Here is a 16,259-nt window from a genome sequence, read left to right on the forward strand (position 1 = left end):
TTACGCAGGTGATAAATCAGTGGGACAGGCCTCACCTCCAGAAGAGGGCCTAATTTGCAGCTAATTACAAAACTGATTTCTACTGGAAGATCAATACCAAAACGAATTGGAAATGACTTGCAATCACAAAGAGCGTCAGGGAGAGTATTAAAAGGCAGTGGGAAAAGGGTTAGACTAAAAAAGAGGGCAAGTAAGGGAAAAAAGGAAAAAGGAGGTCAGGAACAGTCTAGAAAAATCTGGTTTAATTTAATGCAATATTAATCAGAGCACTTTCCCTTTCATGGGTGCCTCACGTTTTTTTTTCTTTTCTCTCCTCTGGAAAATGTGGCCCTATTAGCCAGTGTCTGGGTTCTGTAGCGAGGCATTAAAAACCCATTCTGGAGATGCAAAACTCAATGGATTCACCCCTCCCACACTTCTGCTAGCCATTTGGTCATCCCTTTCAGACCTATCTTTTCAGTTTCCCCCCTTCTGCCCTTTATCTGCATGATAAAATGTCTGTTTGGCGTCTGAAGCCTCCGAGAATAGAGGAAAACATCCGACATTGTGCCAGTGAACAGTTGTAGCAGACAATTAGAGTTTATCGGTGATAGTGGCAGACAAGAGCGGGGTCACGGGCGTCCCCCTGTGGGAGCGCGGCCCACTGAGCCACTCAGACTCACACTGGGCTTTGGACAAACATTGTCAACACTCAGACTCCGGAAGTCTCATCTCATTAAAAAAACCTGCTAACATCTGCCATGAGTGTTAGCGGATTTACAAAGGAAACATGACGATGAGAGACAAGCTGGGGAGAGATTATTTTTGGATTGAGTAAAAAATAAAGTTTTATTATTGAAAGGTAAATTCACCCAAATTACAAAAAGACACATTTGGTTTTTAGATTTTTAGATATCTGCCTCTGACATTTACATTCAACTGAATGGGATTTAATTTGTGGAGCTCAAAGTATTGAAACATTTACTTAAAAAACAAATTCAACAGCAACACATCTTTCCCAAAACAATGTCCCAGTTACTCTGGATAATCCTCAGACTTGGCTGTGAACAGTTTTTACTGGAACTACTTTCTACTCAGAAACAGTTGTTGATTATCCAGAGAGTAACCAGGACATTGTTTCCAGAAAGACATTCACTTATTTTTTGAATCAGATATCTTCGGCTTCATTTGTTAAATGAAAAGATAAAGTTCTGTAAAGAAGTATTGTTTTGGTATTGGTACTCAGGTAACTCAGGTATCATATGGGCACCAGTATCGAACATTTTCAAACAATACAGTCCTACCGTTGAGTTTTTTAAATTAAAACTGTCAATGTTTTTTGAAAAATTAAAGCAGCAAAAATGCACAAATTTGACTCACCTCTGTGACAGTGGGGTTGAGATGGAAGTTTCAAGAGGCAAGAAATTTCATAGGTGGACATCTCAAAATCTGGGCACATAAAACCAGAATTATCTGGATCACTTGATACTGCTAGCGCTAAAAATATGGGTGAACTAATTCTTTAACACAACATCTGAATGCACACAAGAAGCAAAAACTCAAACAGTTAAATGGTGACAAAAGGGCAAGTTGTACAAGTAATTCTATTCAGAGATAAGAGGTAATGAAATTTAAAGGTGGTTTAGATTCCAAATTTAAAGCAAAAAGCAAAAAAAAAAAAGAGAAAAAATGGTGAATGGATGTCTCTCAAACAGGGCCACATGGTGCGCCTGTAACAAAGCAGAACTGCTTTCTCCCTTGGCTGATCAGGGGTAAGACTGCAGTCAAGCACAAAGGGCCAGCTGACGCCTTGGCTTTTCACTCATCTCAAAATCCCACTTCCTCTCAGACAATACCAAAATACATTCATGATATGCTTGAACTGCCACCCTGCAGCTTGAACACACACACACACACACACACACACACACACACACACACACAATGCTCTCATACAAATTTATACTCGCACAGGCCTGTGTGGAGCACTTAATGGAGGAGGAGAAGGGAGGATTTCCATCTAGGTATTGTTTGGTTGTGTAATGATTCAACTGTCCTTTTCCCAGGCTAATGAGTACTCGCTCCCTGCCCTGAATTCCAGCCTGGACGAAGTCAAGCCCAGTTTATCCTCTAGCGCCAACCCAGACCTGGGCCCCAGTGTGTCGCAAAGCTACCCTGTAGGTAAGATCAAGTGCCATACAGTACGCCTTTATGCTGCCGAGCCACAGCTTCAGCTGAGGGGGTTTTGAACAATGTAAAAGAACAAGAAAAACAATGCTTGTGCAATTGACAAAAAAAATGAACTGTGTGAAAATAAAAGCAAACCAAAAAGTTAAGTGTGAAGACTTTTTTAATACCATTTCACTCTGAGCTGAAAAGGTGGTACGATGATGCGATAAAAGCTTAGCAGCTGTCCTCCGTCTGGTTTTTTGCTGAGCAAGCAGGGCGATAAGAGAGATTGTTGGGGGGCAAGCTGTTCAGTCACCACTGGACAAGGACCTTTGGGTGTCAGCACATCAGAACTATGACTGTGTATCAAGGTCTCACTAAAAAAGGCCACCATGCAGGACTGACTGCTTGTTGGCTGCTGTTGTGTTGCTCCTTGATTTGTTCGCTGGGAGACAGTTTGTGTGTCTCAAAGCACGAGTAATGTGCCTCGGTAAATACGCTCTGGCATTTCTGCCGCCTAACTTTAACACCATGATCATTTATTTCACCCTCCTATCTCTCTCTCTCTCTCTCTCCTTTCTCCCCCCTTGTCGTCTCCTCTCCTTGTCACAGTTAATGACTGCCTGGCTAATTGAAATATTGTTTCGTTGTTGCCGTGTTATTACCAAGAAGAAGGTTAAGTTTACTGAAAGTTTACGATGACTGTCGGGGGCCTGAGATTAATATACAGAGCTTTTATTAAAATTCATATAATTATGCAGCAGCCATCAAAGGCAACGAGTTCTGCGTGGGGGAGGACAGGGTGATTGAAAATTGCAGCGGCCCCCCTTCTCAAATGATAGCCAAGCAGTCTTATGAGAAAAGAAAGAGCTCTTTTCTCATTAATATGTGGGAGGTAGATTTCCCCTGTAAGGCAGGCCTCCTGAGAAGAAAGGTGTGTGTTTGTCCTTTGTGCACTGATGGCCCCGTAGAAAGCAGGCCTGGTTCTGCAGGCAGCTTTGTTTGCACCTGGGATATTTTAGATGGTCTCTGCAGAGAGAGGGTCTCCTTACTGCTTTACAGGTGCAAAGAGACATGTAGAAGAAGAAAGATGGGATTGTATGCATATCAGTGTGTGTGTGTGTCTCTGTGTGTGTGTGTGTGTGTGTGTGTGTGTGTGTGTGTGTATGTGTGTGTCTGCGTATGAAAAGCACATTACTTGCTTTTGTGTTAGTTAATACGTTTATTCCATGCCTTTTTCTGGTGGTAGTTCTCACTGGAGGCAGAGAAATAAAGCATGCAGAGGTCAAACTAATGGAACAAACATCACTCTGACTTCCACTTGGTAATTAGTATTTAGTTAGTGGCTCCTCTGCTTGGTTTTCCCTCAGTGCCTGCCTGTGTGGATATTAGGTGATATTCAGGTGTGTGGTCTCTCTAATGGCTGAGTATTACAGTTTACTTGCCAGCGATAAGCCTACCAGAGGAATTTTAAGCCACGCAAAAAGTAGTAAATTATCTGCAGTATTTAGGCCGAGATCCAATTTCAAATTAATTGTGTCTTTACGGGGGAAAGAACTGAAGATTATGTTCATCCTTAAAATGTTTTCGAACACCAATTAAAATGCCTGCAGTTATTGATCTTGTTGATTTTATGTCCTGGAATTTGCATAATCTATTAAAAATGAATGATTCATGAAGTGCTCATTGCCAGAGATCGGGATTCTCAACAAACTGAAAGACTTGAGAGATAGAAATCTTTTGTGTCCTCTGCTTATCCTATTAAGACTCAAAAATACCTGCAAAGCAGGCTCAAATAAGAAAGGGATTTAAGGGCATTGTGCACATCATCGAAATTCAGAGGCAAGAAGCCACTTCCATTAAAACTGTTTTTTTCTCTCTCCCTCTCCTCCACATTAATGCTGTATTACCTGCTAAATAGTCCCTCTTACCCCATAAAAACACCAAAGGGTTCCATGAATATGTGGATAGGACAATTGCATATTGTGAGGTAATTTCTATTGTTGATATGGGAAGTAATTTCTTTGATGAATTCCTTTCGAGAGATGGATTTCATCTCAAGTGCTTCTTATTCTTGTTCATTTGAACTGCTTAAAATTCAAATAGTGTGAGCCATGGGTGAATTTATGAATAGCAGAAGGAGGAGCCCAGAACTTTTTTGTGTATTTTGAGAAATAAATGAAGAGATGGCCTTGATATTGCCAATTGTCCACTATTTCTATAGAGAGTTTCTGTATTTCCTGAAATTAGTCAGAGCCCACCTGTTTTTTTGATGGTGGTTCAGACTTAAGAGCCATCTTCGAGCGCTGAGCGGATTCCCATGAGCACTCAGTGGGAGTTTTACACATCTCCACTCACTGAAGACTCTTTAAACATATTCCCTGCTGGGTCTGTTAATGGAGGCCTCCAAAGGCTTAATGCCCCTGCGTCAATGACACTTCTCCTCCTCAGGCTGCTGCTTCTGTACACTCCTTTGTCAGCTCTCTAAACAAAACTTCAACCAGCAAACACAACTATCCACACTTAACATTCAATTAAGGTGAGTGAGTGCTCTCAGGGAACGACACAGAAAGTATCAAGACCTGCCGTTGTCCAGTGAGCAGCGAGCAAAGATCAGACAGCGAACCTGCCGTCAGTGATGTGTGGCCTCATGACAAACCGCTCGCCTGTCTCCCCACAGGGGGAAACGCAGGCCCAGGCTCCGAAATTAATGCTTATTTCGTCTTTACAAAAGCAAACTAACCTTTGAGCACACATTTGATAATGAATGACTTTCAGCCGGTGTTTGGGGAATTAAAGCAATTTGGCTCTCCAAACATTCTTTACTTAGTTGTAATTAATTAGGGTGCTGAGATTTTTTGGCTTGTGATAAATTGCCCCATTCTGCATATAGCCTAGAAAATGGAGGTCAAAGATTTTTGGTTGTTGTTGTAGCAAACATGAAGGTGTCCCTGTCATGCTAAATTTAATACTCTTGCAAGCAAAAGAGTCATTCACAAATGACTTTGTTCCTGTGCCAAATAGAGAGGTCACCCTGCTTTTCTGTTTGTGTTTTAAGATACTGAGTTGATGTTCATGCAAAAACTGAGCATAACGTTTCTTGTCACGTTGTTGTGGGTTGAGATGAAAACCCATGAATCTTTGTCTTCTCACAGTATAATCAAGGGTTGACAAAACATTTATTTTCAGTGGTAAAATAGTTGAAACTGTATGTTTTCAGTCACTCTGTGTAGTTCAAATCAGGAAAATTAACAGCAGTACTTAACGCTGTCATTTGTTCTCATTTTGTACCTTTTTGTCAAATACCTGCAAAGGCACAAGACAAACAGTCTTGTCTGTAAAAATCAGATATTTCAAGGCACACTAAAAGCATCAAATACTGTATTCCCAGCTCATCAGTGACTGTTACAAGCCACTTCTCAAATTAAGACAGAAATCAACAGGCTTTTGTAACAGCAAACCAAAAAATCTTTCAATTGATTTTCGCAGGGAAAGAAAAAGAGGGCAGAGGAAAATAAATAGCTTGATTTGCTGGCGTTCAATCTAAGGGGACTGTCAGAGGAAGCAGACAATATAAAGAAGCCCATCTTTTAATGAGAATCTGGACACACATCTCTGTTGTAAAAACAACAAAGGCTAGGAAGCAGCTAATGAGGCTATCATTGCTGTACAGAGAGTTCTCCGAACCGGCGCCTCTCTGAAAGAGGGCTTTAAAGCGGACATAAAGCAACAGTCACAGAGCTGCTGGCAGTCACTGCCAACTGTATCCTGGAATATACAAAAACAGGATTCAGCAGAGGCTGTGATTATTATTATCAGTGTCAACATGTGATGAAAAAGACTGAAGTTGATGGCAAACATTCAGCATACATAGACTGACGTTCACATTTATTCACTGATTTCTTACTGGGTAATGCAAACCATTTAAAAAACATGTTCTTCACATCTCCAATCTTTTGCATTCGTATATTTGCATATTAAAACAATAACTTGTTCTTTTACTAAAATACATGGATGATTTTCACTCATCTCCTTCAAAAATTAAGCAAAAAATCACCACAATGTGTTTTATTGTTGCTATTTAAGGTAAGAATAAAGATTAAGGAAGGTTAAGTTGAAAGTATTGATGCCCTGATCGATATACATGATCGGTATAAGGACTAACATTGATCAGGTTATCGGTAGTGACTAACTCCCATTAAATACAGTTTCTTAGCCATTTACTGATGTTATAAAATTGTAGAAATGCAATTTTATAAACCTTCTAGAACAATATCATTAAAATCATTTGCACAAACATTAATGGACTTTGGTGTATGAGAGTGTCCATGTATAGTTAAGAAGTGATGCACTGATAGCTCCTCAAAATTGATCAGTTTCACCAGTGAAACAAACAAAAACACAGCATTGATATCGGATCAATGTTGGCCAGTGTGAATTGGAATCACTATCTGAAGAGGAAAAGTAGAGGGAAAAGTGTAATTGGTTCATCCCTAGTTACAATAAAGCAACTTTCTAGGCAGTTTTGCCACATTTTAAAGAAATTAAACTAGATGCTTCCCTTGAGACTGTACAGTAAAGGCAGGGATCCTGTTCTCATTATGTATTTCATCTCTTTGAAGCAAGCTAATGAAAAGATAAGAGTATTTATTGTTATTAAACATGTATGGCAGCTGTAGCTGCTGCAATAATAATGAAGAAAAGATTGGGTCAGTATTTGCTGAGACAGTTAGACAATAGTTACCAATGTCTACATGCACACACACACACACACACACACACACACACACACACACACACAATGGCCTCACCCCTGCTGGACCCCCCACCTACAGTACTCCCATGGCTCCCTTTGACTTATGTGCACTGGCTTGTGGATAACTAATTCTTATTATAAATGAAAGGTCCAGTATGACCTCACTCTTCTCTGTAAAGCTCTCTAACTCTGCAGCCCTCGAGTCTCAGCGCTTTAACCAAAAGACTCATCTCACCCGGCTTCATACAATACAGCCATCAGTGCTGAGATTTGCTAATAATAGAGAGCAGTTGTTCAACATGAGACTGAATCGTTTCTTTATCATCCAATTCATGATCACAAATGGAAAAGTAAATTTTTTTTGGCATTTGTTTTAAATGTCCAAAGACAGCCCATAACAACTCCTAGGACTCTATGCCAACAGTGTGGTATTTTCATTAAGAGACAGGTGTATTTTCTGAGATCATACAACATGTTTTGTGTATAAAATCTTTATCTGCAAAGTAACGAGTTACTATAGCTGTAAAATAGATTTAGCTAGTACCATATTTCAGAAACGTATTGGAATAGAAGTAGTAAATTAAAAGTACCTCAAAACTAGTACTGTACTTGAATAAATGCACAATTGCTTTCGGCCACAAAATCAGTCACTAATTCGATGGACCAACTGCTAAAAGTGTGACATGACAACAGAAAACAAGTCGTGTCGCTCTAATTTCAGTATTTTTACTATGTTTGTAAATGATTTTATAGTCCAAGATTAGTGTAGTAGCACAATATGAATTTTCTTATTGGCTGGATTTTCCCTTTGATGTGTTTACCTTTATGTCTGTGTCGGGATATAATGTATGTATGTATGTATGTATGTATGTATGTATGTATGTATGTATGTGGCAAATGTAGAAAGTCACATGGGCGACTGTCTCTCTGGCATTGCCTCTTTATGCATCCCCCCTCCATTTACGAAAAAAAAAGTCTGTCATCCATCCATCATCACCCTACATTAAGAAAGAGCCATACAAGGCTTCCAAGGATCCTTCTACCCTCCAGGCCTGCCACCCTGCCTCTTCAACAGATTTACCAGCCGTTTCACTCCCCGGCCCCTGTGGCCCCCACTGCAGCCAGTATGCCTGCCAGTCTGTAGTAGCAGGTACTTCAGTACCCAGAGGGCTAATTTGCTCACCCTCAATTAAACAAATAAGTTGCTCATGATATTGCACATGTATGAATTGGATTTTTAAGTCAATACCTGAATCTGCCTGTGGTTTATGCTCTCATTAGCGATGCTAATTGGCAGCACTATTCAGTTTTCAATATTCAGACAGATGAATGTGTTTTGTATTGTTTTTGGAGGTAAAGTGTTGCAACAGAGTTGTATTCTCAGCTGATTTTTTTTTGTCCTATTATGTAATATATATATCTTTGCATATCCCAGAGATGTGTCAAACACTTTAAACTGAGACCTTCTAGGTGTGGTGCCGTCTACCGAAACAAAAAAATGTGAGTTTTCTCTACCAGGTGCATAAATGTTATATCTTCATTTTAATTCAACTTCCTTTATTTAACCAGGTAAAAGTTTAAAAGAGAGACATGGCCAAGAGGGCAGCATAAAACTATTGTTACAACAACAAACAGACTGCAAACAAAAGACAACTGCAAAACTACAGAAGAGTTTAAACATTATCCAGTAAAGATGAATAAACATGTATAATTTTCCAAAACAAAATAAAATAAAGTAGGAACAATACATTTAAAAGCAAAACCATCCTGATCTTGTAATGTATGTCATGAAAAATTTTAAATGACTTCTGTCTACACTGATGTTAAAGGATGCAAAAAGTATCTCAACAATTAAAAACAAACAAAAGGTAGTTAGGAAGTCGAGAGTTTCCTTGGACTTTGGTTGTAAAGGCAACAACATGGACAACAGTTGTCTTGTGGTGTTACAGTGCATTTTGTCCACTAGTTCCTCATTAAAGCTCCATTGGGAGATGATTTCCCCTTTGAGTCCAAGTGGCCCTCACTGCTGACAATATAACTGCGGCCTCTCCTACCCTGGCCCCTGTGCAGATTGGGGTTACGTGCCGTTGTCCAAACGTCCCCGTGGCTAGCGAGGACAACCCAACCGTCACTCTCAATTACAGAGCTGAATATCTTCAGCCGGATGGGTGACGCTCTGCAGAGGGGCCAGGGTGCTCGGACTTTACAGCCACAGAGGGAAAGAGAGGAGCCTTATGGGATTCAGTAAAGAGGGGGCATATTTATGCAACCAGTATTCAGTTGCCTCAAAGCAGCAGAAGGTGTTCTCTTGTTTTTAACTGACTTGTTAGGGAGGCGCACTGATGCCTTCTGGTGTTTAGTGACAGGTTTAAATGACACTGTTCTTTGAAATGTTTGACCCAAACTACAGTGAAAATCGAGTTGTTGTGATGACTGACTTGCGGTGGTGGTGATGAGGCATGATGTCTATAGTAACATCATATTTTTGTCTGTCAAAAGTGATGAAATGGCTGTGTTATATAATTACAGTAGCTGGTTTACATTTTGAAACTGAACACTAAAAGCAAAGATAGAAAGTAACTAAGCACATTTAGTATTTCCATTTTATGTTACATTATACTTCACTATACTCATACTACATTTCAGAGGGAAACATTGTACTTTTCACTTCATTACTTTTATTTGACAGCTATAGTTCTTTACTTGTATTTAAATATGAAATATAAAATCAGTAAAATATGATGAATTTGTGTAGATTTAACTAACCAACAGTATATATAGAAGGTCAAATGAGCTCCACCTGCTACATTATTAAATTATTGCTCACACATTAATGCATCAGTAATACTATTCTAATACTATAATAAATAAATAATAATAAATCTAATAATACTCTGAACATTAACACTCTGAAACAGGCCCATCTGCATAATGAGTACTTTTGATATTTACAGTAAGTGCATTTTGATGATAATACTTAACTGAATGCAGGACTTTAACATGTAATAGAGTTTTTTTGCAATTCTTTATTGCTACTTTTAATTAAGGCTCTGAATACTTCTTCCACTACAGTATATTACATCCAAATTTTTAATTTTAATGCAGAGCTTCCAGTTTTGAATCAGAAAAAGTGCCAAAATCTCAGTAAAATAATCTATTTCTCCAGGTCAAAAATTAAAACTGGAAATCATTATGTGTTTTTGTGTTGTTTTATTTTTTCTCTCCAGGTCGAGATATGGCCAACACAACCTTACCTGGGTATCCCCCTCACGTTCCCCCCACAGGCCAGGGCAGCTACCCAACCTCCACGCTCGCTGGAATGGTTCCTGGTGAGTGAGAGATGACATTAGTGCTTCATATTGTCATTAGGGTCTATTTAACAGGTGGCATTGCCCTCAAAATGAACAGGTGTAGAAGCTATAGTAGCACTTTAAGATACTTTAGCGTCAAATTACGCAGAAAGGCAATAAATATTGACCTGCAGAGTAAGAGGCACACACACCCTTATATTAGCTCTGTGTGTATGATTGGATTAGACAGGCTGAATAAGTGATTAGAGACAGGGAAGAGGACAGTCTCTCTCTCTCTTTCTTCCTGCTTTCCTCTCTCCCTTATTGGCTCATTATCTCCCCGCGTGGCCGTTTGCACCAGTCGTCGATAAACAGCACTACCAGCCCTCCCCAGCCTCTGCGCTCCAGAGCATATCCCTTTCCCCTCCTCTACTTAACCTGCAGTTCAGGTTCACAGCAAACAGTTAAGGGTCAAAAGGCAGAGGCATGGGAGCCTGGTAAATATTCAAATCACTGTCTCTCTGAGGAGGTCAGACTTGTGTTTCACTGCCAGGAATAGAGCAGGGATGCTGTTTGGTGCTGGGCTTATACGCTTCTTCAGTTCCAGTATCACCACACACATTTTCACCAAAACACAGCCGGCATTTTGCTTTGATGTGATTAAACCACATGGATGGGGAAACCAGTGGTGTGTGTCCTGTGTTAGCATATAATTTACCAATCACACAACCCATCACAGGCTCTGGCTGTTTCTCTTTTCTCCTTTATGAAGGGCTGCCATGACGTGTTTCCTTATCTCCTCAGCCAAGAAGGTTATATTTACTGTCCCATGTGTTTTTCTGTTAGCAGGTAATCTTTAAAACAAACAAACTTGCAAACACATTTCATTGAAACTTGAAAGGTCATGGAACAAAGAACAAGTGCTTTTGTAAATGCTTTTAAAGGATTTCGTAAAGTGACAGTTGACCAAAATTATAAATATACATATTTCTTCTTAACTATAGTGGTAACTTGCAGTGCAGATAGTTTTATTTGTCCAGATTATAAAATATCCATCTCTTATATTTCTGCCACCTCAGTACAATGAACGTGAATATAATTTTGTTTGTGGTGTTCAAGACAGAAATGTTTTTTGTGATTCGGGTGAACTGGCCCTTGCAAGATACAGCATTTTCAATCACTTTTGCTAATTTCCTATGTATTACTACATTACTTGAAAATAAAATCTGCCAGATGTATCCCATTATGCTTTACAGCTATGTGTATTTTGATGCAGATCTGTTTTCTAAACATTTTCTATTGTTAAAATAATTAATTTAGTTTAGCCTTTCAATCTAAATAAACTTTGACACACAGTAGGCATGCACTCTTTAAGAGCTTTGTAGTTTTTCTTTCTGCTTCTATTATGAAAAGCTATTTTGAAAATGTAGACTTTACATTTTTTGACATACTTCTGCACACAGTTGAGTCCATTTAACAGCTACCAGTAAAAACAAAGGGAGATGTGTAAATCATGTTGGTGGAAAAGCATCAAGTCAAACATACTTTTACTTTCCATTTGTTCTTATGTGGCACAAAGCAAAAGATGAGGACCTTAATCCCATGGCTTGTGGTTTTGTGTTACAACCCATTCATCCTATACACAACCACTAAGATTTAGTGACAGGCGCAAAACACTGTTAAAGCAAAGCCATTTCTCACCAGCTTCATATAAAAATCTAGCCTTTATTGTCTCATAAAAGAAAGAAGCGTGTTGAACCAACAGCAGTGCCTTACTGACATGCTCCAAGTTACTTCCCCAGAAATGAAATTCTGTTGAACCAAACACCAGAGCTCAGACCGGAGGGGGTTCAGATTGGAGATGTTAAAATTCCTCCAAGAAAGGCTGCAGGATTTATTGCAGCATATCAAAAATGTATGCATGAAACTGTTTATTACCACTCTGTATTTATTAGGCCAGTTTGGAATATACTGGAGGAAGAAGAATGGGTAGATATCCATAAATGGGACAGGGAAAGCCTCCTTCAGTGTCACATCCTGTATTGTTCAGTGTTGCATAACTTAAGTGAAATGAAAAAGAAATAAATTACTTGCTTGACTGGTCGCACAACGATGACTATCATTTTCCCCCTCAAATTGCATCCTGTTTTGAATGACGAGAAATGACTGCATGTGAAGGGGTAATGGTTTGATGCATTGAAATGCTAATTGATTTGTTGTTTTGTTTTGCAGGGAGTGAGTTTTCGGGGAACCCCTACAGTCATCCACAGTACACAACCTACAATGAAGCCTGGCGATTCAGCAACCCAGCATTACTAAGTGAGTAGAGTGAGAAACAGAATGAGAACGATTAATTGACCGTTCACTAAACCCCTCCCCTGAACAGTGATTGTCCAATTGTAGCCTTAGCAACCGTAACTAGGCACGGCAGGCTTAGGATATTAAGCTTTGGGTTTCTCCACATGCCTAAGCGTGTGCATGCAAGTGTGCATGGGGCTGTAATAAAAGCGAAACTCTGCCTTTAAAGAGTTTGGAGGGTGGTACACAAGAGGAAAAGTGTAAGGAATGAAGTGTGTGTTTATCTGCTCTGTCCTGAGCTGCAATCGTTAGCATGTCCTGTTAACTAGCTTACTATTTACAGCAGTAACCGAGCATTACTTGTAAAACCAGACGCACATCATTAACTAACTGCATTATTATGTGGGGTTACAGGTTACCAAAAAAATGAAATCCCTGTCATGACTAGCAGACCAATTGTGTGAAAGCTGGTCCTGGATGCTATCAGGGTTGAGGCTAACATTAGGGGCTCTGTTCTTCTTTTGATTAAAAGTAAAAACATACTGTTTTGAACTGTTTGTTCTGAAAATACAGTAATTATAATTATAATTACATTTTTCCTATACTTATAATACTAAGCTAACTAGCTCTGCACACTGCAATACAAGAACAATGCTGTTTCTTTAATCAATTGGTGAGGATGCTAACTTTTTGCCTGGGACATGTAGCTTTAGCCTCAGTCTTTTAGCCCACCATCATTTATGTAGCCATCAAGTGCATATTTAAGACCACTATTACAAGATTCTCATCTTAAAATGACTCAACTCGAAACATTAAAAAGTCAGCTGGAGATGACCAAGTCATGGACCTAACTAGCTAGCTAACAGCTACAGCTGATACAATCTGCTGGCAAATGTTGTAATTTCAGCTAGAAATGAGAAACCTTCTGTCTCTAGGACCCATTGTTTCAAAAATTATAAAAAATTAGAGTGGTAAATCTGCCTCCGTCGTCATTGTAAACATGAAGCATTATATACTGTGCAAGAACGGAAAGTTTGACAGGCATAGCAACAGTAACTAAGGGGATAGGGCTGAGGGAACGGTCAATTAACCATAAACATTTTAAGAAAAAGAGCTTTTCAGTATGAAATAATGTGTAAAACAGCAGCATAACAATTAAACTTATAATAATGATAATACATTTGGTAAATGGCAGTAAAAACTGTATTTGTTGTTGTTTCAAATGGTTCGTTCTTCTGTTAACTTTCAGGTTCCCCTTATTATTATAGTGCCGCATCGAGAGGCTCCGCCCCTCCCACTGCTGCCACTGCCTATGACCGTCACTAGTTACCATGGAAACCAAATCAACCTGCAGGACCATGGCCTTAGCCTCCATATTGCCCCGGTGTGAGCGGCATGGTCCACTGGACACTGAGCAACTGCGCATAAAATGTTCCCGGCTCACACAATGAGAAACTTAACGGTTTTTGGGACTCCAGACGACTTCTCTCCTCTCTCCTCGCAGCTTTTTTGGACACTCAAAGCCAAAAAAAAATCTACAAGACATCACCAGAGACACTGAAAGTTGCTACACACACACGATGAAAACTGGGGCTCATTGCAGTGGTTTAAAAAAAAAAATGAAAAAAAGAAAAAGACTGAAAACTAAAATATCAGACTTTATTTTCCCCATGTAGCAGTGTCACGGTTTCATCCTATCGTGGATCAATACTGTACATTCCTTTTCTTGGCGGCTCTCAGCAGGGACGCTGTCCGGAGCTTAAAATGTAGCAGCAGCCTTTTTTCCTTTTTCCATTCGTCTCCCTCTCGATTCAGATGGCAGCGCAGTGAGATCAGAGGAGATTAGCAGCAGCACATACAGGCTGTGGCAGGCTAACGTTGTTTTTTTATCCATCTGAACAGTCACCGACCAAACATCCAGCATGAGTAAATCGACCGCTTTTGATGCCATGAGAAGATTAGGACATGTTCTCTGTGATACACAATCAAGATGTAAAAATGAAAATGAAATAAATAAAGAAACATCCGTTTGAAAATAGAGGGAGCCATGACAATATATCACCATGGCCCGCTATTTGCAAGATTTCAAGAAACTAGTAAATATATTCTTAAAATAATTTTTTTATTTCATTTTTATAATTCGTAATGACTAAACTGCTGACTGCTTGGCTAGTGTTTTACTATTTCTTATTTGTCAGGATACAAGAGGTCATCAGGCAAAACCCTTTGTGTTTTGTTTTTTGTTAATTTTGCACTATTTTGGAGGTTTGCAACACTGGAGCGTTATTATGCAGAAAAATTATGATGCATATTTGCTTTATTTCATGAAACTTGACTGTAAGTCTAATAAGTCTCAGTCTGAAAAGGCACTTACAGTTTCACAGTTTTTCCTGTAATTCAAGGCCCATCATGTCACTGCCTTGACCTGCACTACTATGTTCTCACAGCTTACATTTTTATTTAAATTTATTAAGTCTTTGGCATTCAACCACAGAAAAGGATATAACAGCCATCCCAAGTCAAACCAGTATCATCATCTATCTAGTTTGATGCCAGAAGCGTCCAGATTCACTCTGATTGGATGATTCTGACGACTCCAATGACGTCAAAAAGCAGCACGGCGGTTTCAGCTAAATGCCTTAAACATGTTCCCTCCTAACTTCAGCTCCCTCACATGTTGCAGGCCAAGTTATTTCTTTGAATCAAGCTGGAATGATGGTTTTCTCATCTGTCAAGTGAATGTATTTGCATTTGCCAAAGACTTAGTTCATGTTAATGTTTATTTACAGGTCGCCTATATGCATCATGAGAGCAGTATTATTATTAGGAAAAACCCACGTTGTTCATGAGGAAAAGTATATGTATAAATTCTATGCAGTGCAGAGATGGTCATCATATGCATATTCAGCTGTAAACCTAAAGGTAGGTGGAGTTTATTTAATTATGTTATTTACAAATTGTTCATTTTGTAGAAGGATTTTTTGTGTGTGATGTGAAGACACTTCTCTGTAAATACAGTAAGAAAAAATGTCTTTCATGTTCATGGGTATTATCACTTTCATTATGCTGGTCTCACTTGTACAATAATAAAAGTGTCTGAAATCTTTTACGCAAAAGGGGCTTCATGGTGTTTTTGACTATCTGGAGTAGCGCTGAAACGATTATTTGATAGGAAAAAGAATAATCGACAACATTTCTGATAACTGATTAATCATTTAAGTTATCTATTAAGAAAAAAATGCCAAAAATGTACTGTTTTGAGTTTCTCATATGTGGATTTGCTGCTTTTCTCCGTTTTATATCATTGTAAATTTAATATGTTTGGTTTTGGACTGTAGCAAGTTAATATGAAAAATCAACAGATGAAAATAATCCTTATTTGTGGCCCTAATTTGGACTCAAATGCTTTAATTTTAATAACAAAACTCAAACAAATGGGCCTCAGAAATCCTGTTTGTTAAATTTTAGCCCTTGAAATGCAAAAAGCACTTATCATAAGCTTGATTTGGACTGATCTGTCAATACAGTGATATTAAGTTAGGTTAAGGGTGACACTTTATTTAAACCCCTAGTATATATCACTTAATACATGGTTTTTAACACCAATGGTGGAATGTAACTAAATAAATTTACTCATATACTGTATTTAAGTGCAATTTTCAGGTATTTGTACTTTACTTGAGTATTTCCATATTGGAAATCTAAATTGCTGCTTTATAATTCCACTTCAGTACATTTCAGAGAGAAATATTGTACTTTTTACTTCA

The 16,259-nt window shown here is 38.8% G+C and overlaps 1 protein-coding gene across 10 annotated transcripts in view; it reads left to right on the forward strand.

Moving 5' to 3' along the window:
* pax2b (paired box 2b) overlaps positions 1-15,608 on the forward strand; it is a 31,683-nt gene extending 16,075 nt beyond the window's left edge. For 6 of the 10 annotated variants that reach the window (XM_044178038.1, XM_044178039.1, XM_044178040.1 and 3 more), the window contains exons 7-10: positions 2,046-2,160; positions 10,132-10,233; positions 12,427-12,513; positions 13,761-15,608. In XM_044178038.1, the coding sequence (XP_044033973.1) occupies positions 2,046-2,160; positions 10,132-10,233; positions 12,427-12,513; positions 13,761-13,882 (426 nt within the window). In that variant the 3' untranslated portion in view covers positions 13,883-15,608. Of the gene's footprint in view, positions 1-2,045; positions 2,161-10,131; positions 10,234-12,426; positions 12,514-13,741 lie in introns of all 10 variants that reach the window. The other 4 variants (XM_044178043.1, XM_044178048.1, XM_044178046.1 and 1 more) reach the window with 2 other exon arrangements.
* Positions 15,609-16,259: the final 651 nt, after the last annotated feature.

Source organism: Siniperca chuatsi, linkage group LG20 (assembly GCF_020085105.1).
Source record: "Siniperca chuatsi isolate FFG_IHB_CAS linkage group LG20, ASM2008510v1, whole genome shotgun sequence".
Lineage (NCBI taxonomy): Eukaryota > Metazoa > Chordata > Actinopteri > Centrarchiformes > Sinipercidae > Siniperca > Siniperca chuatsi.